This window comes from Amphiprion ocellaris, chromosome 16 (assembly GCF_022539595.1).
Source record: "Amphiprion ocellaris isolate individual 3 ecotype Okinawa chromosome 16, ASM2253959v1, whole genome shotgun sequence".
Lineage (NCBI taxonomy): Eukaryota > Metazoa > Chordata > Actinopteri > Pomacentridae > Amphiprion > Amphiprion ocellaris.
The window spans coordinates 15,147,769-15,172,141 of NC_072781.1; the positions used below are offsets into that span (position 1 = coordinate 15,147,769).

The 24,373-nt window shown below is 38.6% G+C and overlaps 2 protein-coding genes across 9 annotated transcripts in view; both read left to right on the plus strand.

Moving 5' to 3' along the window:
* pde10a (phosphodiesterase 10A) overlaps positions 1-7,484 on the plus strand; it is a 64,530-nt gene extending 57,046 nt beyond the window's left edge. For all 6 annotated transcript variants that reach the window (XM_035953498.2, XM_023281597.3, XM_035953500.2 and 3 more), the window contains 5 exons: positions 1,244-1,416; positions 1,567-1,678; positions 1,889-1,969; positions 3,491-3,579; positions 5,126-7,484. In XM_035953498.2, the coding sequence (XP_035809391.1) occupies positions 1,244-1,416; positions 1,567-1,678; positions 1,889-1,969; positions 3,491-3,579; positions 5,126-5,225 (555 nt within the window). In that variant the 3' untranslated portion in view covers positions 5,226-7,484. The remainder of the gene's footprint in view (positions 1-1,243; positions 1,417-1,566; positions 1,679-1,888; positions 1,970-3,490; positions 3,580-5,125) is intronic.
* Positions 7,485-10,650: 3,166 nt separating this feature from the next.
* LOC111576114 (uncharacterized protein C6orf118) lies at positions 10,651-20,662 on the plus strand. 3 transcript variants are annotated; one of them, XM_023281642.3, is made up of 12 exons: positions 10,651-10,775; positions 11,115-11,722; positions 11,914-12,036; positions 12,671-12,730; positions 13,231-13,355; positions 13,460-13,521; positions 13,808-13,992; positions 14,213-14,266; positions 14,398-14,459; positions 14,545-16,097; positions 16,997-17,097; positions 20,052-20,662. In XM_023281642.3, the coding sequence occupies exons 2-10, from the start codon at positions 11,117-11,119 to the stop codon at positions 14,576-14,578; spliced, it is 1,311 nt and encodes a 436-aa protein (XP_023137410.1). In that variant the 5' UTR covers positions 10,651-10,775; positions 11,115-11,116; the 3' UTR covers positions 14,579-16,097; positions 16,997-17,097; positions 20,052-20,662. The 3 variants fall into 3 exon arrangements, with proteins under 3 accessions (XP_023137410.1, XP_035809411.1, XP_054874270.1); XM_035953518.2 differs by having other exon boundaries at positions 14,213-14,253; XM_055018295.1 differs by lacking the exon at positions 20,052-20,662 and adding an exon at positions 17,823-17,922.
* The last annotated feature ends 3,711 nt before the right edge of the window (positions 20,663-24,373 follow it).

Genomic DNA, 24,373 nt, shown 5'->3' on the forward strand with positions numbered 1-24,373 from the left:
CAGAAAACAGTTTGGAGCCCACCAACAAAGACATATGGCTACTTATGGTACATAGCTGATGTCACACCACAGAAAACTGTTATCAACCTACCAGCTAAATTTGAATGAATAAAAAATATCATTCTATATAAAATTTGGTTTCAAAATAATGGAAAAAGTAAGTAGTATTCTCTGAAATGTTGGAAGCATGTCTGCTGAAGACGTCCCGCCAGCCGATGAATTGTACTGAATGTGCAAACAGACGTGAGTTTGTTTTAACCAGATCAAGCTGATTAAATGTGAAATCACAAAGGCTCTCTGTGCATAGGGAATGATTCTGTTATTTTGCAATAATAAACTAATATAATAAACTATCCACATAAGATAACTTGCACTAATTGGTGGCCTTGTACTGCTAATGATGGCACCGGACGTCGGTGGTGTTCGGCCCCATACACCAGTGACAGCAAATTATCAGTGAATGTCACTTGTCTCCACTGAAAGTCTGTAAATCTACCTGGTGTAAAATGATCACTGTAGAGGTCGGTGTTACTCAGGTCTCCATTAGTGTGGCTCTTCAAGAAAACAATCTATCTCTTCAAAGGAAATTTAAATTAGGGAGACTGAGCCGTTCTGCAAATGTTTTCATCCAGGGAAGATGCATTTACGGGGAGAATGTATAGCGAGCCAGCAAAGTCTAGGCTGTAGTAAGTGTAGTAGTTTGTGATCAAGCAGGAGAAACATGGATGCCACTGCACTCTTTTTAAAAAAAATAATATTATAGTGTTAGAGGGAGGTTTTTGGCAAAGTGTCACTGAGCCGTGATTTCTGATACTCCCAGAAAATCATGAACACTAGAATGAGCAGTTTAACAATCTAACTGTGCATTTTAGTACAACATAGAGTCCTAGAAAGTGTTTTCACATTTTTTCAGCAGTTGTTTTCTAGTCTGTGGGGCATAATGTGTTTAGAAGCATATCTCTAAATTTCCTTTACACACACTCAACACTGTATGACAAGCAGATACTTTACAGTAGAAATACTTGAACAAAACAATTTTAGAAAACTAATGCTTACGCACACACTGTCAGTTATGAATCCGTTGAAAGAATTGTATGATTTAGCTCTGATTATTCTCTTCTGTAACGTCTGGGATCTGCTGGCCTGAGATGAACTTGCGATTACAACCTGTTGTAGTCTAGCTGAGCTGAACGCCTCATAAGTGGAGCTTTTGCTTTTTTATTGATCTCTTTGTTTCTCATAGCTGGAAGGGCACAATATTTTCTCCAACCTGAATTCCAGCGAGTACGAGCAGGTGCTGGAGATCATCCGAAAGGCCATCATCGCCACGGACCTCGCCCTGTACTTCAACAACCACCAGCAGCTGTCGGAGCTGCTCAACTCCGGTGTGCTGGACTTCAACAACCACTCGCACAGGTCAGACCATGGCTCACACTGGTGCTCAGATCAGGTCTGGATTCAAACCAGCTCTCATAGCAAGGCATACAGAGAAAAGCAGACCTGGCGTGCACGAACAGCACTTTGAGTTTCTCTACATGGATATAACGAGGCTTTGCTCCCCTCCAGGGACCGTGTGATTGGTCTGATGATGACAGCATGTGACCTGTGTTCTGTTACCAAGCAATGGCCAATCACACGACTCACAGCCAACGACATCTATGCTGAGTTCTGGGCTGAGGTACAGTTGGATACTGTTAGAGCGTAAACAGTTTAGTGTCCTGATCATACCTCCAGCATAACTGTTATCACTTGTATATGTTGCCACAACTTTGCATGTCTTATTATTTGTAAGGCAAAAAATAGTGTTTTCAAACAGTCATGAGATTCCCGAGAGTATAAAAATAAAAGGCGAGTTATCTTGTTTTGTTTTTTTTTTCTACCTCTGCAGGGAGATGAAATGAAGAAGATTGGGATGCAGCCGATCCCTATGATGGACAGAGACAAGAAGGACGAGGTTCCCCAAGGCCAAGTACGTCCAGCACATTTACATGGGAAGTTAGAAGTCTTTTAAAAAGTTCCCAGAAGAATTTCCCAGAAGAAGAAATAAACTGCAAGGGCTGAAAGAGTGCTGGAAAATCCTGTTTAATAGTTAAAATCAAGGCTTGCATAATAACCAATGCTGCTAAATAGGAAAATAAAAATAGAATGCATTTTAGTACAGCTTTACTCAGCTTGAATTAAGCTACTGTGCAAGCAGACGCTCTGCTGTGGGTGTGTGTAGTTTCAAACACTATTGCGCTGGGGGTGTAACTAGCCAATGAAACCGAAAACACTCATACAGGTTGGCAGGACCTTTAAAGTAACTCGATAAATATACAAAATATGACTTAAACAGTGACTCAAAGAATTCACAACACTGCAAAGTCACTGAGTATTTGGTACCCAAATTACAGACACAAATATTAAATCATACTCTACTGATATTATTATTATTATTATTATTAGTAGTAGTAGTAGTAGTAGTAGTAGTAATAATAATAATCATAGCCACAGCTTTTAATATTAGACTGTGTTAAGTTTCACTATAAGGTTTGAGACACTTTTTTGAAAATGGAAAAGGCAAGTAATCCGATTTAATCAACACCTCTGTCAAAATACACAGAACATTTTCAACAACTTCACAAATGCAACATCAAGGTTCCATTTCATTCAGTTTTGCATGTGCTGACTTTGTGTCCACTCCCTGTAGCCTTTTTTTTTTTTTTTTAACCTTACTAACATGTCCATATGGTGTTTTTTTTTTTTTTGTGCTGGAAGACACATCTTGAGTGAAATAAGCAGTCACCACCATGGCTGAGCATTTCCTCTTTAAAACTGCAGTGTAGAGATGACTATCTCAACAACACAGTTTCCAAGGACTCCTGTTGGGTTTTCATTTAAGGAAATTTAAAGAACCAGTTTCCAGTACGAACGTGTATGGCTGAATTATTGCAGTGTTACAACTTGCCATTGTGTAGTGCAGTTATTTATTTTTTGGTTCAACTTCTTGACAATTTTTGTCAGGTTGACAAATAACACCACCTAAGATCATACACTCACAAGGACTCAGGTTCTCCTGGCTTTAGACACTTCCTTTAATAGTCACTGCTCACAGATCAGCTGTTACTGACACACCACAGACCGCAGAGAAATTTATTATTACTGTTAATCAGTTTATTCATAAATTGACCATGTACAATATTAAACATAAATGTTGTCATTTGATGTATTTCACCAGAGTTAGCTTTAAGCTAATATCCATCTGCAGTCCCTGAGCAGGTCACAGTGAAAACATCCCAGCATTAAAATGTCACGATAAACCTGGACTTTAAAATACAAATATATAAAACATTGCACACACACACACACACACTCTTAAAAGCACTCACGGACACACACTCACGCACAAATGCAAAGTAAAATGCAAATTTGTGTTGCGTTACTGATTGTTCTTTTAATGTTTAGAAAACTACACCACTGCATAATTGTTTTCGGTTTCTCTTTGTTTAAGGTGGGATTCTACAATGCTGTTGCAATTCCGTGTTACACGACCCTATCAGAGCTTTTCCCTCCATCCAGTCCTCTTTTGAAAGCCTGCAAGTAAGTTATTCAAAACCTCAGTTTTTCTCGGTTTCAGAGATCTTAAGAATGAAAAAATAACTACATAATTGTTTTATTTATAGATTTTTTTTAAAGCTCAAAAACAAGAGTCAAAAAGTTCCATTGCACATATTGTTATGCTGACTTCCCATCAGCTGGGATCAATAAACATACTGACATGAGCTGTGCAACAAGTGATCTGTGAGCTGGCCTTGTATGACCAGCATCAACTGACCAGACAAATAAGATTAGAGGTGATAAGGAGTGTGTGTGTGTGTGTATAGGCACGAATTCCAAGCATTCCACTGAAAATACAAAAAAATAATAATAATAAACATGCTGCTGCATTCATATTGACCAATATGTGCTTTAATATTCTGTACACATATTCAGATAAAAACGAATCTGATATAAAATAATATGAAAATACTAACAGAAAACAGTCCTAACTTGTTGCATCGGTGTGTGTGTGTGCTGTGACATTGTGTGTCTGGCATGTCGGCTTTCTCATTAGATAAGAGGGTATTTACGGTCGTTCTGTCTGGCTTTTGAGCGGGATCATGTTGCAAATTCTCCTGACCCTTCTGCTACTTTTTTAAAATGTGTCCTTGATCTGCGGGGAATGCAAACAAAGTGAGCAGTGTAATATTGAAGCCCCGGCTGTACGTCAGCACGGGGCTCTTGGTGGGCAGCAGGCCTAGACCCTGTGGAGCCCCGCTGCCTGTTGTGGGATCTGCCAAAGATGTGTAAACTGGATCAGGTCTGGCTAATTGAATAGAATGACAGCAAAGGGCAGCACTTTATGCACTCATATGTCAGGTTGGATTATTGCGCAGAGGGGAGAGGTTACCTTCGTGACAACAGGAGCTGATGGGAGCGCCACTGCAGATGACTAATCAATTACAAGGGAGCAGCACAGTTGTGGTGACGTCGGTTTGGACATTGTTCATTTTAGCATCAGTCTTAGAGTTGCATTTTTATTAACTGAGTAAAATTAAATATATTTTGCTGTTTCATACAATTTAAAATGGTTGAACACCAGTTTGGAATGTTGATTGTTGCTGTCAGTTGTTGTTAATATGGACCTTCTCAGAAAGCATAATTTGATTATATAAATATGTGGTTCTTCTTGTATTTGTGGCTTAATTCCTGCATTTTTTTACATTTTATTTCTGACTGTCATTTACAATTTCATATCCGTGCCATTGTTGATATTACATGCACACCCTTGTGGCAGCACAGTGTTATAAAGTTGTGTGCTCACTGTAGCTGTTGCATTTAAATAAGCAGCTGTTGGAAAAGCAACAAGCATGCATCTGATTATGGCTTAATCAAATTACAACAACATAAATAATGTAAAATTACCTGATAATTTTATTCACATTATGTTTTTGTGGAAATGAATGTCCCATTAGTGAAATTACAATGTTTTTAATTCCTGCCAACGTGGTTTTATGCGCTTATTTCTGATTTGTAAGGCATGTTTTTGCTGTCACAAATTAAGAATTTTGAGTTTGAACTTGATCCTGGTGCTTTGTGTTTGCAGGGAGAACCTGGGCCAGTGGGAGAAAATAGCGCGGGGAGAGTTAGAGGACGTTGTGCCCAGCCGGCCTTGTGATTCAGGCCCTGTCAAGGTGGACAACTGACTACCAAAGGAGTTGCTGGACCACCAAAGGAATACAACCTGAATCCTGCCATGGACCTGGAACTTTTGACGGGGGAAGGAACCCACAGCCTGTGCCAGCAGGAGACAGATTAGCTAAAAGGCGACTTGACTTTGTAAACACACAGTTACCTCATTGGGTGACGGAGGTGTCAACACTGACGGTTTCACCGATCCCAGAGACTGACAGGCAGCCGTGGGGATGGACTTCAACCCATCACCCTGCGTCCACTCAGCTTGGGAATTCATTTGTTAGAATGAACTTGTGCCGTTTTGGTTGTTTTATTTTGGCTTTTTTTTTTTTTTTTTTTTTTTTTTAAATGTTGTTTTACGATTTTCTTTATTTGAGCTGATTCCATTATGGTCTTGTATTTGCAGAGGCCTTACTCTGAACCTTTCACAAGCTAAGATATGTGAAACCTTCTTTTCAGTTCAGACTTTTTTCTTTTTTTTTGAAATGGTACTGTTTGCCTTCTGTGGTAGGTTTATTGTACGTGCACTACTTCAGCAAGGTATTCCCAGAGACAGAAGGAATGTGTAGAGCAGATGTATGGTGTGATGCCACCTCATTGAAAAGGTGGACTTTAGAATGTTTTTTAATTACTTTTTGAGCAAAAATCCTTTGCAGTACTTGAATACAGACATACAGCCTATTCTGCGTGGAGATTGCAGAAATCCCCCCGCAGCATATTCTACAAACGTGGATGAACTGTGAGATAAAGTCGACACTTGTGAATACAGTCACAAGAGAGTCACACTGTTTCTGCCTGAAGTGGAGCCCCCCCCCCCCAGCATGTAGGAATCTGCTGCATACTGTATCCACATCCTTCTGATGAACGGATCTGATTCTAGGTAGTGATCCTAATGCAGAGGTCAGGAAAAACCAGAACAAGACACATCATTCATTCTTCATAAGCCAAGACTGCGTAGTGCTTAATTTCCACTCTTATTTTTTCACACCACTATCACATTATGAGTTATTTTACGCAACAAATTAAATTAAGTATCGCGATAGATGATAGCCTATATGGTGTGGCATCTTTTTTTTTTTAAAAAGGCGGGTGTTCTTACAGGATTAAAGCCGAAGTGTGAAACATTTACGACACTGAAGTCAACAACAAACAGCGCTCTGCTTCTTATTTTTCAAAAAATGTCCAACGTGTTAAGCTAAAGTAAAAAATATGTCCATCTCTGGGATTGCAACTCAAGAATGTTTGACTTTTTGCCGGTGTGTGACTGAAGTTTCCCCTCACATCCATGACCCATCAAAGGAATGAAACATCGTCCTTTACACTCATTCTCCAACGTCATGCTAGGGGGTACATTTGGACTCTTTCAGATGAGTTTCCAAGGTCTTCCAAAAGGCAAATTATTTTGTCTGAAACTGTCATTCCAGTGGACAATGTCCCTCCAAGACTGTCATTACCGCTCAGATAATTTGTAGCGCGACTGGTACTGTGGCCCCCCCAGTGTTGTGAATGTACATTTTGATGAATGTTTTTGTTGGTTGCAGATTCTCTGTGGTGGCCTGTGGGTTAGTGTGCCATCAGTTTCCACGATGTGCTCTGTCTTACTTTTCAGAATTGCTTCCAGTAAGCTTCAACCAAGAGCAACAATTAGCATGCACCTAAAGTGAAGTTTCTATATAATTTTGCATATACGGTAATAGGTGTATACTGTGTACAATCTAGGAATTAGTTTGTACAGACTGAGATGTGTGCTCTGATGGTGCTAAACTGAATGGCAGTCGTGCACTTTCTGACTGGGTGTGTACACTATGTGTGTGTGTGTGTGTGTGTGTGTGTGTGAGAGAGAGAGAGTGTGCGTGTGTGTGTGTGTGTGTGTGTGTGTGTGTGTGTGTGAGTGAAAGCTTTTGACTGTCTCTTTCCCCACTCCAACCCCACCTGACAACATGGTAAAGTCACTGCACTGTCCCTCTACTTTTCAGCACCAATTATATCCCATTGTCTGCACTATGTTTAGCTTATGATCTTTATCATCATTATTATTATTATTGCTATTATTACTATTGTTGTTTTCTTAATTAGAGTTAAATTTAAATTAACTTATATTTTTTATACAAAGAAAAATAATGTTGGCCTTTTTGTTTTGTACAAAGTAAACATTAAGATAAATTAAACAGTCTTGACATGTTACTGTTACCCAGAATAACTGAGGAATGTCTCAACTGTAAATGTAAGAGCAGTAGCCCAAATGACTTTTATTAAATACCTGAAAAATACGTCTCTGTGCCACATCATTCTTTATTTTACTGTTAATGGATGCTATTTTAATGACGTAGCTGCAGAGTGTTGGGTGACAATGCATCATTCCTAAATGGTCAGCATGTTATTCCACTTAAATGGATCCCGTTTTAGACTATTCCACAGTTGTCTGACACATTTTCTTATAATTCTGAGTAAAACTGATCACAGACTTTTGCAGCTGGTAAAATTGCTAGCAGTGGTGAGAACATTTTCCCTTGACTTCTTGGACAAACTGCGATATCTGCAGTCTAATGCATTTACTGCGCACACTGTACATGTAACACCTATTTTAATATGTCCAGGCAGGTGACAAATTTAAGCAAAAAAAACAACATTAAGTGTCTCAGTAGGGAATTGGACCCCCACATAATGTCAGAACGTCTTCAATGCACCTCTGCAGAGGACAAGTGGACCAAACCGTGCGATCAAAATGCCCCCCACAGCATAACAGAGCCACTATATTCTCTTACAGTAGGGGTCAAGGGTTCAGGTTTTTCCTTTAATTTGTCACCTGTCACTATAAAACTCTGTTTATTGTACAGTAACCATTTATACTTCCACTCTACTGAACTCTGCATGACATGTAGTGACATTCTTCATGTCTTTTTAGACACCTAGACAAATGAAAGAACATGAACACAGCTTCTGCATAACTGCGGATACTGTCTGAGTTTCACATTTTTATTTTCGTGGTTGGTATGGATCTGGAAGGTGTCTTCGTGAAGTGTATAAGCATATGTTATCGTCGTTGAATATATATTATGTATTGTAGTGAAAGGGTTTGCAGCACAGGGTCTAAATAATCCTGTAAAATAATAATTTAAAAAAACTACCTCAGCTGTTATTGCTCTGACAATTAAAACTGTTCTGACACTGAGGTTAGAGGGCAATTTTAAACTTATCCAGATGGAGTAAAAAGGGTGAAAGATGACTTACCAGAGTCCCCAAACATTCCCAGATAACATCTCATTAATAAATGCTAACATCAGTTGATCCTCTTGCATTCAAGTCACAGGGGTGATCATTTAAAATTTCAAAAACCACAAAAACGCTACAGAATCTAGAACATTTATTCTTTTCTGTGTAATGTTAAAATCTGTCAACTGACTGTGGCATTGTATAATTGTTATCATCAGCAACACATCCTCAGTTGAAATTGGACTCCTGAGGATCGTCACGCATCTTTCTTTGCAGTCTTTTATTTAACATTGAACATCAAATGAACACAAGAATGCAAATGAATTCAAACTCCACTGTATGATACTACTGGTTTCATTGAAGCATAACATGTTACTCTCTCTGCTCATGTTCAGCTTTGCCATCTGGGTGCTTTCCTATTCTGGTCACTGAAGCCCCGAGGCCCAGTTTTGCTCTCCTTCTCCTCCTTCCTCCCTTTTGCACTTTAGGCTACCCTCAAGATTCCGTGTTTACTTGCACACATTGACCCAATTATTGCAAATAACCATATTAAAATGATAGTTTGACTGAAGTATTCACAAATGTTTTGCAGTATCCAGATTCCAGAGGATCCGGTATCCAGAAGTTTGGTCGTAGTCGGTGTAGGATTTGTGACAGCCAGCAAAAAATACATGAAAAACGGGACATTTGCTGAAGTGCTTTCTTTGCTTACATGTTAGAGAAATTACAGTCTGCACATTATTTGCAGTTTTAACCAGGTTGCGTAGCATTTCTCCTCTTCGTGACTAAATTCAAAACACAAAAGCTTGTCAGAGGGCGGTTGGATAAGGCAACAAAATATAAAGGATAAGCTCCAGTGAGCTGGGATTTTGGGTTAAAAGTAGCCCTTGCTTTTACTTATTGAATTTTCAAGCTGCTTTGCTGTAAATCAAACACTGATGTTCACGTTACACATGGTCAGCTGCCTCCCTACTTGCTATCACAGTACATTCTCTGTCCCACGGGTAACTCAAATGTGTCTCTTTTCTGTTGTTTGTTCCTTTGTTTCATGTTTCATTACAGGGAAACATGAAAACTGAAAAATTATCATCAGCGAGGGTATTAGGCTCACTGTTTGATTTCAGATTGGATTCCAAAATTAACTTAAATTAAAGGTTGTTTTCCTCCTGCACATGTTTTGGTACTGACCGTCTGTTGGTGGCTTTTGGAGGAGCATTTTAACACACAACACACAGACTGAATGTCAGGTTGAACTGCATCACAACAGAAGAGAGAGAGAGAAAAGAGGATTACAGGCACAATTCTTAAGATCCATATTAAAAAGAAAAACTACGCATGCAGTGCAAACACTTACATTGTGGCTACACTGTAAATCAAGACCCCAAGACACACTCACATTTCAAGCTCCACAAACCCTGGAGCTGAACCGCCAAAAAAGTTCATTCAGTCAGCTGGTCCTGACACTTACTGATCAGAGAATAAAATAAAATAATAAAACACCGATTAACCTCAGACCAGCTCTGCTCTCCAGTCACTAATCAGAGTCAACCAGATTATTACATTAACAAAAAATACTTATCTGGAATATTTCAGGGATCAAACCGTGGCTCACATATCAACAGTGTTTTTTGTTTACCATCTCATTTTCTTTTGTATCTTTGTATTGATCTTTATTATTTGAGACAAACAGAGACAGCTATACACACACACACACACACACACACACACACACATATATATATATATATATATATATATATATATATATATATCCTTTATATATATATATATATATAAAGGACTGTGTTGCAAAGATGTAATTGGCGTACAAATCTAGGGCTTTTTTTTTATGTTTGTTTGTTTGTTTGCTCATTTGTTTTGTTTTGTTCTGTCTTGTCCTGTCCTGTTGTTTAGGTGTATTTTACATTTTTAAACAATTCACAATTTAATAGATATTGGTTACGTTCTAAACACAATAAACACATTTTTTTAAAAAGTTAGATTTAGCATGAACATCGTTTTTTTCCACAGCTGTTATATCGCTTGTCATTTTAATCCTTCAGTTTCTATAAACATGAACTTACCTACTGTATTCAGTATAACAAATGTTAATGTTTTCGTTGTAAAGCACTGTCTAAACTGTAACTGAACTTTACCTATTTGACTGTGTTTCAGATCCTGAACTTGAAAGTCCCGCATCCGAGTATTACAATGACCCTGAATGCAACGCAACGCAACCCTTCCCCGCTTCAGTCTCCATGGCAACCGAGTGACGCTCCGAGCAGCGGCCATGAAAAAGTTTGGTTTTGTCGTGATTCCGTAAAAGAAAAACTACAATTAGCTAACAGGTGAGGTTATTATTTAGGCTTTCTGTGTGTCTGCTTTGTTCTCAAGCTTCAACATGATTATTTGAAATATATGAAATGAATGTTAAAGCATAAACACTCCCAACTGGCTTTTTGCTAAATGCCTGAGATTGCTGTTAAAATAGTTTCCGTTTTTTTTGTTTTTTTTTTGGCGGAACATTTTTGTTCATACAAGCTGAGTTCATTGTTTTTAATGTTTAATGTTGTTATGTTGTGCAGCTCTTTGGATTAATGTTGCAGTGTGGAAATGTCAGCTTGCTGTAATGTAGGAAAATGTGTTTTACTTGATTATCATTAGACATGATTTGTGTGTTTTCACAGCCATGTCCAACAGCTGTAAGCCAAATTCTCAAAACTATGGGAGCGACATCCACCGTCTGCTGCTGGCTGCTGAAGCTGGACAGAAGGCTGATATCCTGTGCTATTCCTCAGGCCATCTGGGGCCTCGCAGCCTCGATCAGCCTCACAGGGAAACGAAGCAGTTTTTCTGGAGGAGCCTAGAGGAAACACCCCTGACCCTCCAGCAGAAACAGATAAAGATTCTACCTGGTGTAAAGAAGAGAGAAAAGAAACAGCCTTTGTCAGAGGTCACAGCAGTAGAATCTGGGTTGTTGAGATCTAGACAGTATCAGGCTGCTGAATGTTCATCACATGCAGACAGAAGAGAAGATATAAAGCCACCTGAGATACTTTATCCTTCCTTAGAGCCTTCCCCGATCCAACTGAGAGCCCGTTCTCAGAAAAAGTCCAGCTCTGAATCTGATCCTGAGCAGAATCATCTGTTTTGCTCGAGCCATTTGGACAAGGAAGGCCTGAATAAAAAAGACCAGCTAGAGATGAAGCAACAGTTTAGAAAGCAAGTCTTACCCAAGCAGGACCTCTGGGCTGGAACAGATGTTGCTGAAATGCATGAGAGGAAACTGCAAAAGGTGAGAATGGTCAAACCAACTGTGCAGAAACAAACTAGCCTTGCAATTGTAGTTTTACAGACTTCCTAATGTATATTATTCAAATGCCGTCTCAACACTCCTGAAGACTGTGCACGAATAACGACATGCACAGACTCTAGCACACATTTCAACTTGCTAATGTTCTGTGTGTGTGTTCTCGCCATGCACAGGAGCTGAGTAAGTTGTCAGCGCAGAGCAGGCCCAGCAGAGAGCGCCTTGCGGTGTTCAGTGACGTCTTTGATGATGTATGTGAAGGCTCGCCAGTATTTGGACGCATCCTGAGGGAAATTAAGGTTTTTCCATTTCCTCTGTACCCACTAGCACATTTTTAGCATGTGCCGTCAGATGTATTAGTGCCAAGAGACAGTGAGTCCCTGGTGGAGCGAGCGCAAGTAGAGCAACCACCGGAACCTGGTCATGGTGCGTCAGGGAGCAGGTCATCAGAGGGCAATGGTTCCATTACTGCTCATTCATGAGAAATGTCTTAGGACCATGCAGGTTCTCCTGCATTTGATTGCCTTGCTCACACTGTCAGTAAAGCTGTTTTACATGTTTTTAATTTTGCATTGGACAATTCGCACTTGTACATTTTGCACATGAGCAAAACTGAAATTAGCATCAGGACACAAACCTGCTATTCAAATATAATTCAGCCCCAGATAAATGATTATATAGTATTACCTGGAAAATATTTTTTTGGAAACATATCTGGATATTTTATAGAAAAGATCTGCACTTGGAAGTCAGGTTTCTCATCAATGTCTCCAGGGTCCACCATGACTGTAATATTTGTTATATTTGTATATTATAAGAAGTTTTTGTAATGAGCAGTAAACTGAGGTATAGGATTACTCTACAATTCCTGTCTTTATTTCTTTTTTATATAAATGCAAAGAGTGAAATAATGTGTGTTTTTTTTTCTTTCAGACTGATTATGATTTGTATGCCAACCACTTGATGGCTTTGCATTCATCTCCAGACAATATGGTAAAGTAAACTGCCTCTAATGTCTTCAGAACAGAATATTAGCTAGAAGAAAACCTGAAACATGAATGAGACTCTCAGGCCTTATTCCCTATTAAAGAGTACATTTTGTGTGTCAAGTTTTTGGTACATTCAGAGTCTGAATGAAAGCCAGCAAATAGCATCTTCTGAAAGACCAAAAGTTACTTTGATATTCCTAGATTTTTTTTAGACGTGTTTTCGTACTATAACAAAGTTGCACTTAAAGTTCAGCCACAGTTTAAGGGCTCAAAAGTAATACATATGTATCAAGAACATCAATAGGACATATTTTGAATGGAAAGATTAAAACTACCTGTATTTCTGACCAAACTCGAAACAGAATGTGTTTACGGAATTTAGAGAAATGCCCATTCGAGATATTTAAAAGGATGAACCCTCAGTTAGTTCTGCAATAGTCACAGAACAACCATTTCTGAATGTTTTGCATTTGTGACAAATAATGTTTTTCTTTGTTGCTGTAGTGGCTGAATACTTCACTCAAAGATCTTGGGAAGGGCAAATTAGGTAAAATGGAGCTGAATGATGCTGAAAACGAGGTCTGCAGGCTGGAGGGGGAGGCCAGAAGATCTCAAGAAGAGAATAAACGGTACTGCAAGGATCCGCCTAAAACAAAGCGCTTATTTATGTTTTCCTGTTTGTGGCTTCAACATTCTCCTAAGTTTAGGCATGGTTGATCTTTTTTAACCTCAGAGTCCAAAATGAATTGCGGAGCCTTCAAGGTACTACAAGCCCCGAGCACAGTGACGGGAAGAGTAAGTCTTGAGACTGCATATATCTCTTCATTAGCAAACCACATCTGAACCCTTGCTGTATATCATCCTGCAGGGTGAGCGCACATGCTAACTTTTAAATATCAAACATCTCTTACATGAACAGACTGAACAAATAATCACTTCATCATACCAAGAGACATAAAGAGTGTGCTGTACTATCAGCTGTGGCTTTAGAACGCCTGCAGGACTGTGTACAGATCAAGCACAGATCCATATCTATTCACTCCACATTGCAGTGATGCTTGACTTTATTACGCTTGGACAGATACATCTCTGTCAGGGGAGCAGGACAGCGGACCTGACATCGTCTTCACTGACAGCATCCTATTCAGGAGGCTTGAAGTGTTGAACACGTGGGAGGAGATCCAACAGTTGGAGGAGGAGATTAAGGAGAAGCTGGTGCCCACTGCTACAACCGCTGTCACTGAAGGATGCATCAAAGATCAGAAGGTGGTGGAAGGTTCAGCATCTTAAAGTGAAATTGCCACTTAGCCCTGCAAGTGTATGAAGAGCACGCTTTGACTTTTACATCACACTGAGCATCAATTTTAGCTTTTCTCTGCCTTAGAAATAAAATGAAAGCAGGAGATGTGCAAGGTGAATGCTTTAAATGCATGTGAATACAGTTTAGTATTTTCATTTATGTAGTATTTCTTCTGTTTGCTTTCAGGCTGAGATACTGAAACTAATTGCCTCAAATGATCGTCTAAGGTCCGTTAGCAAGGCAAGAGAGTTTGACCTTTTTCTTATTTTTTTTGTATTACAGATTTTATAGTTTTCAAATGCTTGTGTTGCTGTGTGATAGTGTGATAGATAGTTATGTACACATTTTCTAATTTCTTGGTTCCCTTGAAGGATCTGGAAAACAAGATCAACGTGGTGCTGAACCGAGAGAAAGCGAGCAAGGCCATAAAACGGTATGCGATGTGTTGCATGTGATACTTGACTGTTAAGCCATTCTTTCTTTCTTACTTACATTTCCTTTCCTGTGTTTTACTCCAGGATACTGTGGGACGAAATATACTGTGATCTATAAGCACAGAGTGGATAGCTTCATCTGCAAGTAAACCAGAGAATAATTTGTAGAGACTGACATTTTAAAGTCAGTATAAATAAAATGAAAATAGATGTAAGTAAATAGATTCAAGCAACTTATAACGATGTGATTATCTTTTCCTGCGCAAACCCTTGAAATTTAGTTCATATAGTGCATTAAAAGTATTCATACCTGTTGGAAATAATCAGTTTTCTGCATTATTTGGAGATAAAATGTTATCTGATCTTCATTTTAGTCACATATACAGTATAGATGAACACAAAGTGCTATAACTGAAAGCATACAAACGCAGAGCAGCATTTCTTCCGTGGTGTCCTGCCATGGACATCATGTTCTTGGTGGTAGATTCATAGGCAGATGTGTTAACCAGCTCCAATGATTCTATTCAGCCTTTAGTGCTCAACTCACTGAACATTTGGTGTCAAAGTCATCTTAGCTGGGTGCCCACTTCTAGGAAGAGCAGCCAACAGTACTAACTGATCTTTATTTATACACAGAATATAGATGTGGACTTCTTAACATCCAAATTCTAAGAATATTTTATGTCCATTTCCAATTTTACGAAAAAAATATCCATTACAATGCCTGCATTCAGAAATATCAATAAGAGCTGTGTAGTTTAATCTGTAATAATGTGTCCTATTTCATAATATGGTCGAGGGTCGAGGATCTTCCTCATTTGCTGACGAACTAGTGTTATGCTAATATATCACTAGTGCTATATATGTCAAATTAATGTAGTGGACTAAAATTTGTAAGTAAATTAATGTGCAGTTATACCGAAAGTGCTTTAGATTCAGTAATCACATGCACATGTTGGGGTTTCATAACAGAGAATGCCGCGTTTTAAAGATTCTGCCATGCAGCAGTTAAAGTGCAGCTGAATTTGACACCATGTTGTTTTCGTGGCCCAAAGCGATCCACTTAGTCTTTGTTAATATGAGCAACGTCCGCCTTAAGGTACAAATCAAAGAAGTTTTTGTGCGTAGAGCCTGAAGGGTCCGTGTACGGATCTGGTACTTGGATTCTCCGTTCTGAAACGGGTATTGAAAAACAAAAAACGAGTGGTTATTTGGTTTTCGTTTTAAAATACAAAAATTAAAATTGAAATACAAGGCGTTTTTCCTTTTCATGATCAAAAAGGGATATACGATTTTTTTTTTTTTTTTATAAATGCTTTGATTTTCGTTTTATATTTAGAATAACAAGAAAGTAAAATCAGTAAGAGACAGAAACGAAAAAAGGTCCGTTTTTTCATTTTCTGAGACCGGAAGTGGTCATCAGCAAGTGTGGAGCCAAACGACAACAACATTCTCAGAGGGCGGAGCCAAAGAGCAGTGATTGGTCAGACTGACTGAGAGCCAGAGAGCAGCGATTGGTCAGACCATAGATAATATAGAAGACAGCGCGCTAGCGTATCTCGTCTATGTATATCTATGGTCGGCACATCTGGTAGCATCTGTGGCTGCTGTTGACCTTGTTTTTGGAGTAAAACACGGTAAGAAGATAAGTACTTCTAACCTGTAGCGTTATTTTGTTGCACGTTAAGTCAGCGACTTGTGAAGAGTTGTGTTTTGTCGTGTTTGACCAGTTGGTCCAGACGCGTTAGTTAGCTAAGCGGCTAAGTTAGCTAGTGGGCTAATTAACACAGGTGGCTAACGTACCGCTGAACACCTGTTAGTTGCTGCAGCAGCTGTCCGTCATTATTAGAATGACCTTCTCAACCTGTATTTCTCTGCTGTGTATTTTTTTAGCTTTTAAAAAAGTTATTTTACTTTAAGGTTAACTGAAACCCGTTCAACTGCACTGAAGTTTAACATTCAGCTGGTTTGGATTAAACCGCGCTTAACATTGCGCAACATTACCTCTCTGAATCTCCATAATTTCATTAAATTCCTTCTCTCTTCCACCGCTCAAGTTCAATCCAGTATATAAAGTGACATTAATAGTTAATAAACTAACAACCAGCCATTGTATTTATTTATTACTGCATGTATTTGTAGTAAAACATGAGTTGAAACATCCTACTTTTGGATGTAGAACTGCACAAGCCATTCATTTTCAGTCACCTGATGAGTTAAACTGCCCTTTTTATGTGAGGTTGAAGCAGAAAGTCTGAGTTAACAAAGAAAGTTCTTTATAATTTGCGATACCTGTTATCTCTGACTGAGGCTTTAGTTTTTGTTGAGCTGATTTACACATAGAAACTTTGTTCAGGAAGATTTCTCAGTAGCTCAGAGGACAGGCTGCTTTTTACACAACCTTGTAAGAGAATGTCTGTCAATGCTTTCAGCAGAATTTAGAAACACAACATTTCCTAAACAGATATTTTGAGGCTGTGAGGTTGAACGTTTGAGAGTATATCAGTGTGTTTGTTTGTGGTCTTTCTGTTTCTAGGTGGAAGCTGAATTAGTGAGGATGACTCCTGCTCCTGTCATCTCTAAGCTCCTCACACATCTTTACCTGCACATGAGGAAAATCACTCCTGTAGAATGCAGGTATGTTTGTCATTATTATAAAAAGATGTTGCCTGGTGACCTGTCAGAAACCCATGATACAGAGTCAGCCAAAATAATGTTTACACACATCAGGAAAAGAAAAACTTGCATAAATATTTCAATACCAAATTTATTCAGACATCACGGGATTAATAAAAGTTATCTTTGGCCTCTACAATTACAAGAGGTGCTCAAAGTGGAGGCCACTGGCTTCCAGACATTTCTGTTGTGTTGTAGACGTCACTTGTTGATGCTCCATTCATGAGGGTAGCGCCATCTGTTGGGAAAACATCGTACAACAGGACAGAGTTATCGTGATTTGATCAAACTTAGAAAGAGGTATCTATATGTGTAGAAGTACTTATACAAATGAAATATTTATAAAAGTTTTTCTTTTCCTGATGTGTGTACATTATTTTGGCTGACTCTGAACTTAATGAGAACAAAACTGTCATTTAATTGTTGCTCTGACAGCTGCTTTAGTGAAAACTGGCTGGTGTTCTGCTTTGAAACAAACTGCTGTTGAGGTCTGTGTTTTTAGGTTTAACCCCACAGTTTCTGAATGAACTGCTAGTTTTTTTTTTTCCTGATCAGTGTGGGCGTTATAATTGATGGTAACATTTACTGATCATATAATCAGCATGACAATACAACAGTATAACATTCTGACCACCTGACTAATACTGTGTTGGTCCCTTTATGCTGCTAAAACTCCTCTGACCCAGTGGTTCATCAGAACCTCTGGGGATGTCCTGTGGATTCTGTGGGTCCTGTGGGTTGCAGGGTGGGTCCTACCTAGACCAGGCTGATCCTGGACCATCCCACAGGTGCTCAATCAGATCTGGATGTGGGGAGTGTGGAACCCAGGTGAACAGCTTAGCTCTGTCATGTTCCTTGGACCACTCCTGAGCAGTTCCAGTTTGTCCTGCTGAGGGTGGCAGCTGGCATCAAGGACTGCTGTTGCCATGGAGACTAGGGGGTTGTTTGTCCTGCAGTGTTTAGGTGGTGGTACATGTCAAACATCCACATGAACGTCAAGGTTTCCCAGCAGAACATTACATTAGAACAGTGGTTCTCAAACTTTTTCTGTCAGGCCCCCCTTCGGAGGACAAAAAAACTTTCGTGCCCCCCCAATAACTTTGTGCTTATTTATTTATTTATATATATATATATATATATATATATATAAAAAAAAAAAAATCTGTGAAAACATGAATATGCAGGGCTGTGCTATTTTATCTGATTCCATTTTGTTGTTTTTCACAGTAAAGATCAGGGGTGTCAAACTCATTTTAGTCCAGGGACCACATAAACCCAATCTGATCTCCAGTGGGCCTCACCAGTAAAATCACAGCATAATAACCTATAAATAACCAAAACTCCAACTTTCCCCTTTGTTTTAGTTCAAAAAAAGTACATTCTGAAAATGTTCACATTTAATGAAGTATCTTTTTACAAAATATTATGAACCTGAAATTTCTTAAGGAAAACAAGTTCAATTTCAACAGTAGCCTATTATGCCTCAGTTCATCATTTACACATGCATTGTAACTGCCAGATCACAGTTTATCTACAAAAATAGAAAACATTCAGTCACAGCTATCTGGAACTGAACAATCTAGTATTTCACTTCATGATCAGAACAACTTGTCAAGTTCTAGAAATTATTTTAAATTTACAGTTTTACAGATTTACAATTTACAGTTAATGTTGTAATTTTTATCATTTGTAAAGAAATGGACCGTCTGGTGGGCCAGGTTTTGGCCCACAGGCCGTATGTTTGACATTGCTGGTAAAAATAATAAGAGGAGATGAGCCGAGTATGTGACGTGATCAAGTACGCTGGTGTTCCGACTGCACATTAACGATGCGTTCTCCCGTTCTCAGCAGTCTGTACTTCGGAGTCTGAACGGCCAGTGCATATACCATAGATATATACAGAAGATCATTGTTATTAATTTTTTTTTTTTTTTATATCCATGGCATATACAGTCTATGGGCCAGCACAATTTCAGTATTGTTGTACGTCGCGAAAAACAGGCCGACGTTAAAACAATAGTTCAGCTAATTAGTTCCGTGTTGAAGGACCTTTTCCTCCCAGTCGCCCGCGTCCCCCTTGACATGCCTCTGCGCCCCCCTAGGGGGGCGCGCCCCACTATTTGAGAAACACTGCATTAGAACAAGATGATGGATGTTGTTCCCTTCAGCTGTCAGTGGTCAGAATGTTGTGGCTGATCAGTGGATCTGTCTGCCGTTACTCTGACATCCAGAATTATACAAAAGTGTAATATGTGTGCAGTGCAGAAGAGATTTACTTTATTGTATGCATTTTTTTTTGTTTTTTAAGGGAGAGCATTTTTTTTATCCACCTGAAGAAGACCTAATCTTTCCCTTCAAAGGATAGTTAATAATTACTACGGCTTCCATAGTGGTCCCATCAGAGAAAATCATATCCATATACAGATTTTTATTAATTCCAGGGCTGGTTCAGTAAAGATTATAATAACTACATCAGCTAATTCTTGGTCGCAGTTGGAATTTTGCAGCCTGAGAGATGGTTGAGAAGGTTTGCAGTTCTTGTTTTAGCAATATGTTATAATAGATCTTTATTGTCATTGTACATGAAATTATCTGCAAACCAGCAAAGTGTATCAATCTGAGGTATCTAAAAATAAATAAGTAAAGAAAAATGCTTCTAAAGCCAATAATAAACAGAATATTTTGAGGGAATATTGTAAAAAGGAAAGAAAAGCTCCATTCTCACTCCTCTCAGGATAAACTGTAATTAAAATTGACTTTAAATTTAGCTTCAACCCAAGATAAAAACATTTACTTTCATTACTGATATTGTCAAGTTTTAATAAAATTCATGCTACTTTTATAAAATGATGAAAGTGAATAAATTGTATTTCTGTGATCTGTGTTTGATTTCTGTCTTTTCTCCTGTCATCCAGATGTTCAGAGGGAGATGATGCCACATCTGGTCCAGCTGATGGAAGGTCTTGAAGTTCTCTGACTGGCCTTGACTGAAGATGGTCGTCTCACTGGATTTAAGGTTCAGATGCTCAGTAACAAACTCCACCAATGTGCCAACAGGGAAGCTTTAGGTTTATTAAATGTTGCTATGAAGGTATCGCTGTTTTTCTTTGTGAATGCAATGTGCTCCAACTGAAACTTGAATTAGAACTTAGAAGTAAATCCTTCCATCTGAAAGGATTTAGTTACATTAATAACCTCATAACATTCTAATTTTTATTCCAGTCTTGGTTGGAAATAGAATCTCTGTATTGATTCAGGTAAAAACTGAACTTCACAGCATGTTGAAGCAAAACAACCAGATGAAAACTGTGATGGTGTTGGATTGTCAGACCGTAATGTTGCAGCTCAAAGCAGCTTTTCTATCTCAGTTCATTCTGACATTCAGCTATGAATCAACACAGCAGATGGTGATCCATGCTGTGGAAGTCTCACATCTCCTGATTTAATGGAGCTGCTTTGTACTTTTTACACTGTTTATTCACCAACACTTTATTTAATAAAAGTCCCATCTAGTTTTTATGAGGAATGTGATGTTTTAATTTCTCTGTGAATAACTGCAGTCTAATGCAACAGCTGGAGTTGTAACATCTGTCCTGATATTGATCATGAAGTATTGATCAGAATACTTATAGTCAGCAGTTATCCCTGAAGTTTTACATTAAAATCTTTACTTGTGTTGTGAACTTTGGTAAGAAGCAGAAACTTTAGCGTTGCCATGGATACATGAGTGTTAAATTCTGTCCATGTTTCCATTTTGGGAAATGCAGTCCAGTTCCAGAATGTGGAGGAATTTAGTCTCACAATCACAGACAACAAATATTAACTGAAAGTCGAGTTATTGTTGTTTATCAGCACAATACAAAAAGATTAATGTTAGAAATATTCCAGTTAAGACTCCAGAATATCATGATTTATGTAAATTTATCTCAATAATATGAATGTTCAGGTTAAGATTGTACAGTGATATTTTTTATGTAAGTTTAGCTGATTAAAGTTTATGACTGCACTAAAATATTATTTAAATTGACATCATTATTATAATATTTAGGGTCAGACCCTACAGTATTGAGATTAAGAAATCAAATATTCTATAAAATGTAAATACACTGAACTCATTTGGATATATTGAAGTGAGACTCTACAATATTATTTGACACAAATCTATCTAAATCAAAATTTTAATCGTTTTTACTCCAAACATTTACTGGACTGATTTAAATATTAAAATCACTCCTTTCTAATCCTCTGCTGTATGTTCAAACCTGAGACCTTAAATAGAAACACACAAGTATCTGATTGAAGGAACTTCTGCAGAGTCCTGGTTCCAGAACATGATGATAGAATTATAGACAAACTTTAACAAAAGCTGCCTGAGAGTTTACAGGTTTTTATGTTAGATTTCTTCAGTAATTTAATGAGAGTTATCAGCAATAATCAAGTGTTCATTTGATGAACTTCATTTCCTAAAACATCCAGAATTGGAGCTCATATCTTTGGCAGCTGTAAAGTTTCTGCTCCTTCAAAGTTCACAACACAATGAATGAATTCCTAAAACACTCTCAATGCTGGAGAGCGTTTGTGATGCTGAAGCAGTGAGCAGTTTTTCTGTTTCTTCTCTGGAGATGCACAATGAGGGACGTCTGCAGAGACTGAGAAAGAGTCTCACCACATCCTGACATGAGGAAAAAGACTTTATTGAAGACTACAATGAGAAAAACTATCAGACAGCAGACGGCTGCATTCAAGGTGAGCTCTGAACATTTGATCTGGAACAGGAATTCAATAACAGCAGCATGAGCTTCATTTCAGTCTGTAGCTGCTGAATTCATGGATGAATCATCTGGCACTAGAGAGGAAGACCATCAAACATCCACGTCAGCTGATGGAGGTCCAAGAGTCTCACCAAACAAACAACCTACAGAGTGAAGACCTCAAATCTGATTGGACGGCCTCCTATTCAGCCACATGTGAACAAATGCCTCTAAGCTGATTTGTTTCCTAAAATAAATCCAGTTTGAGTCCTAATCTATGCCTGTGTGTTTGCTTCTTTACACTGCTGTTAACAGTTTAGGCTGTTAGATTGTTCCAGATAAGACAAGTACAAGATTCTTCAGAGCCGTTCTACCACGATCCTGACAGGAAGAACTCCAACAGCTACTGAATGTTCCTGTGGTCCCCTCAAGGCTACAGGAGGAGCCCTACGAGGACGAGGCGGTTCACCTGATGGCGGCCAGTCGCTGCGGTTCAAAGCCAACACCGACTACGTGGACTTCTACTGGACCACATGGAGGCCTTCAAACCGGACCAAAAAGTTCACCGACTCCCCGACTCGTGGATCTGAGGACGCCGCCGAGCCTCGGTCCAGCCGGCCTCCTGTCTGTGGGTGTTTGAATGCTGAGAGGTTTGTGGATGCATGTGAACGTTCTGTGTTGAAACAGCAGCTTTTGACTCACTAATGCCAGGAAAAACCAAGAGCTCCTTTATTTGTGACTTCCACTAAAAAACTGATGAAAATAAGTTTGCCAGGGTTCTGACTGATAACAGATTATTAAATAATGAAAATAATCATTTAAATATTCCTTTAAACAATCCTTTTAGGTCTACATTTCCTTTCCACTGACTTCTTAGTATATGTACAAGTATTTTGGGTGGAATATACCATTAAGCCCAATGTTCAAGGGTTCTTCTGGGAATATACCATGAAACCAATCTTTTAGGTAAATGTTCCAGGATGTTGAGTAGAATATACCATCAGATCAAACTTTTTGGTCTACATTGGAAGATTTTCGAGTAGAATATTACTCCAAACCATCCTTTAGGTCTACATTTAAGGTGGAATACTCCTTTACACCAAGATTTTTTGGACTACATTGAAGGATTTTAGGTGGAATATTCCTTTGAACAAACTTTTTAAGTTTATGTTCAAGGATGTTGGGTGGAATATACCATCAGACCAACCTCCAAGGTCTACAGTAGTGAATTTTAGGTGGAATATACCATTAAACTCACCTTTTAGGTCTACATTGGAGGATTTTAGGTGGAATTTTCTTACAAACTGTCTTTTAGTCTACATTTAAGGATGTTTAGGATGGTATATTCTTCCGAACCAACTTCTCAGGTCTACATTTCAGGTGGAATATTCCTCCATACTAACTTTTTTAGTCTACATTGAAGGATTTTTTCTAAACCACCCTTTCGGGTCTATATTTGGGGTTTTAGGTGGAATATTCCTTTTAACCAGCCCCTCAGGTCTCTGAGGATTTTGGATGGAATACTCGGTTAAACCAACATTTTAGGTGCATGTCCAAGAATTTTTGGTGGAATGTTCCTTTAAGGTGGATGTTTGAGGAACTTGTAGGTGGAATACTTCCTGAAACCAACCTTCTAGGTCAACATTCAAAGATTTAAGGTGGAATATTCCTTTAAATCAACCTAAATTTCATGTTTTGATCATTATCAAGTGAGAAACCTCAATCCAGACTCCTCATAATGACGTTTGAGATTTATGCTGCTGTTATTTGTTTAGTCCAGACTAAATGACAGAAATCCACAACGGTAATTTTATTTCAGGACTCGGTTATTAAATGTCAAAACAATCCATGTGACTCTAAAAACTCAACAGCTTTACAAACTCTAAGATTAAACTCTCCACAAGGATCCAAAATAAGTTGGACTTCTACATGAGAGCTTTAATTATTCTTCATCTACTTCCTGAAAAGTTTGGTCAATAAAAAAGACAAAAACTAATATTTTCAGCTGAACTAAAGACAGACTTTGTGATTTTTCTGCTCACATGTTGTGTTGTTGTAAACTTACTCTTTCAAATAAATAGCCGCCTAACCCCCTGGAAACCAGCGTTTGTCCTGTTTTTGTGTTGCTCCTCGGCGACTCTAGACAGCCGGGTCATAATGTTTTTTGAGCAACACACCATACTATGACGTTTTTACAATGATGGTTCTACTATGGAACCAGTTTGACATGTTCAGGTGTTCTTTGTGTGAAAACTCAGAGATTTCAGGTATCAGAAGGTGGTTTTCAACTTTCTTTAACTTTCTGCTTCAACTTTAAACTAAATTTCCTTGACTAACCCCGCCCTCTGGACTTCCAGTAAGCTGTGTTCCTATTGGCTGTCCAGGTGGCTGCTTGGTGTTATCAGGAACACCTGAGCAGCTCAGTGTCTTCCTGCTTTATTTAGCTGCAGGCAAACATTTCCTCTGCTTCTCTCCACCACTGAATT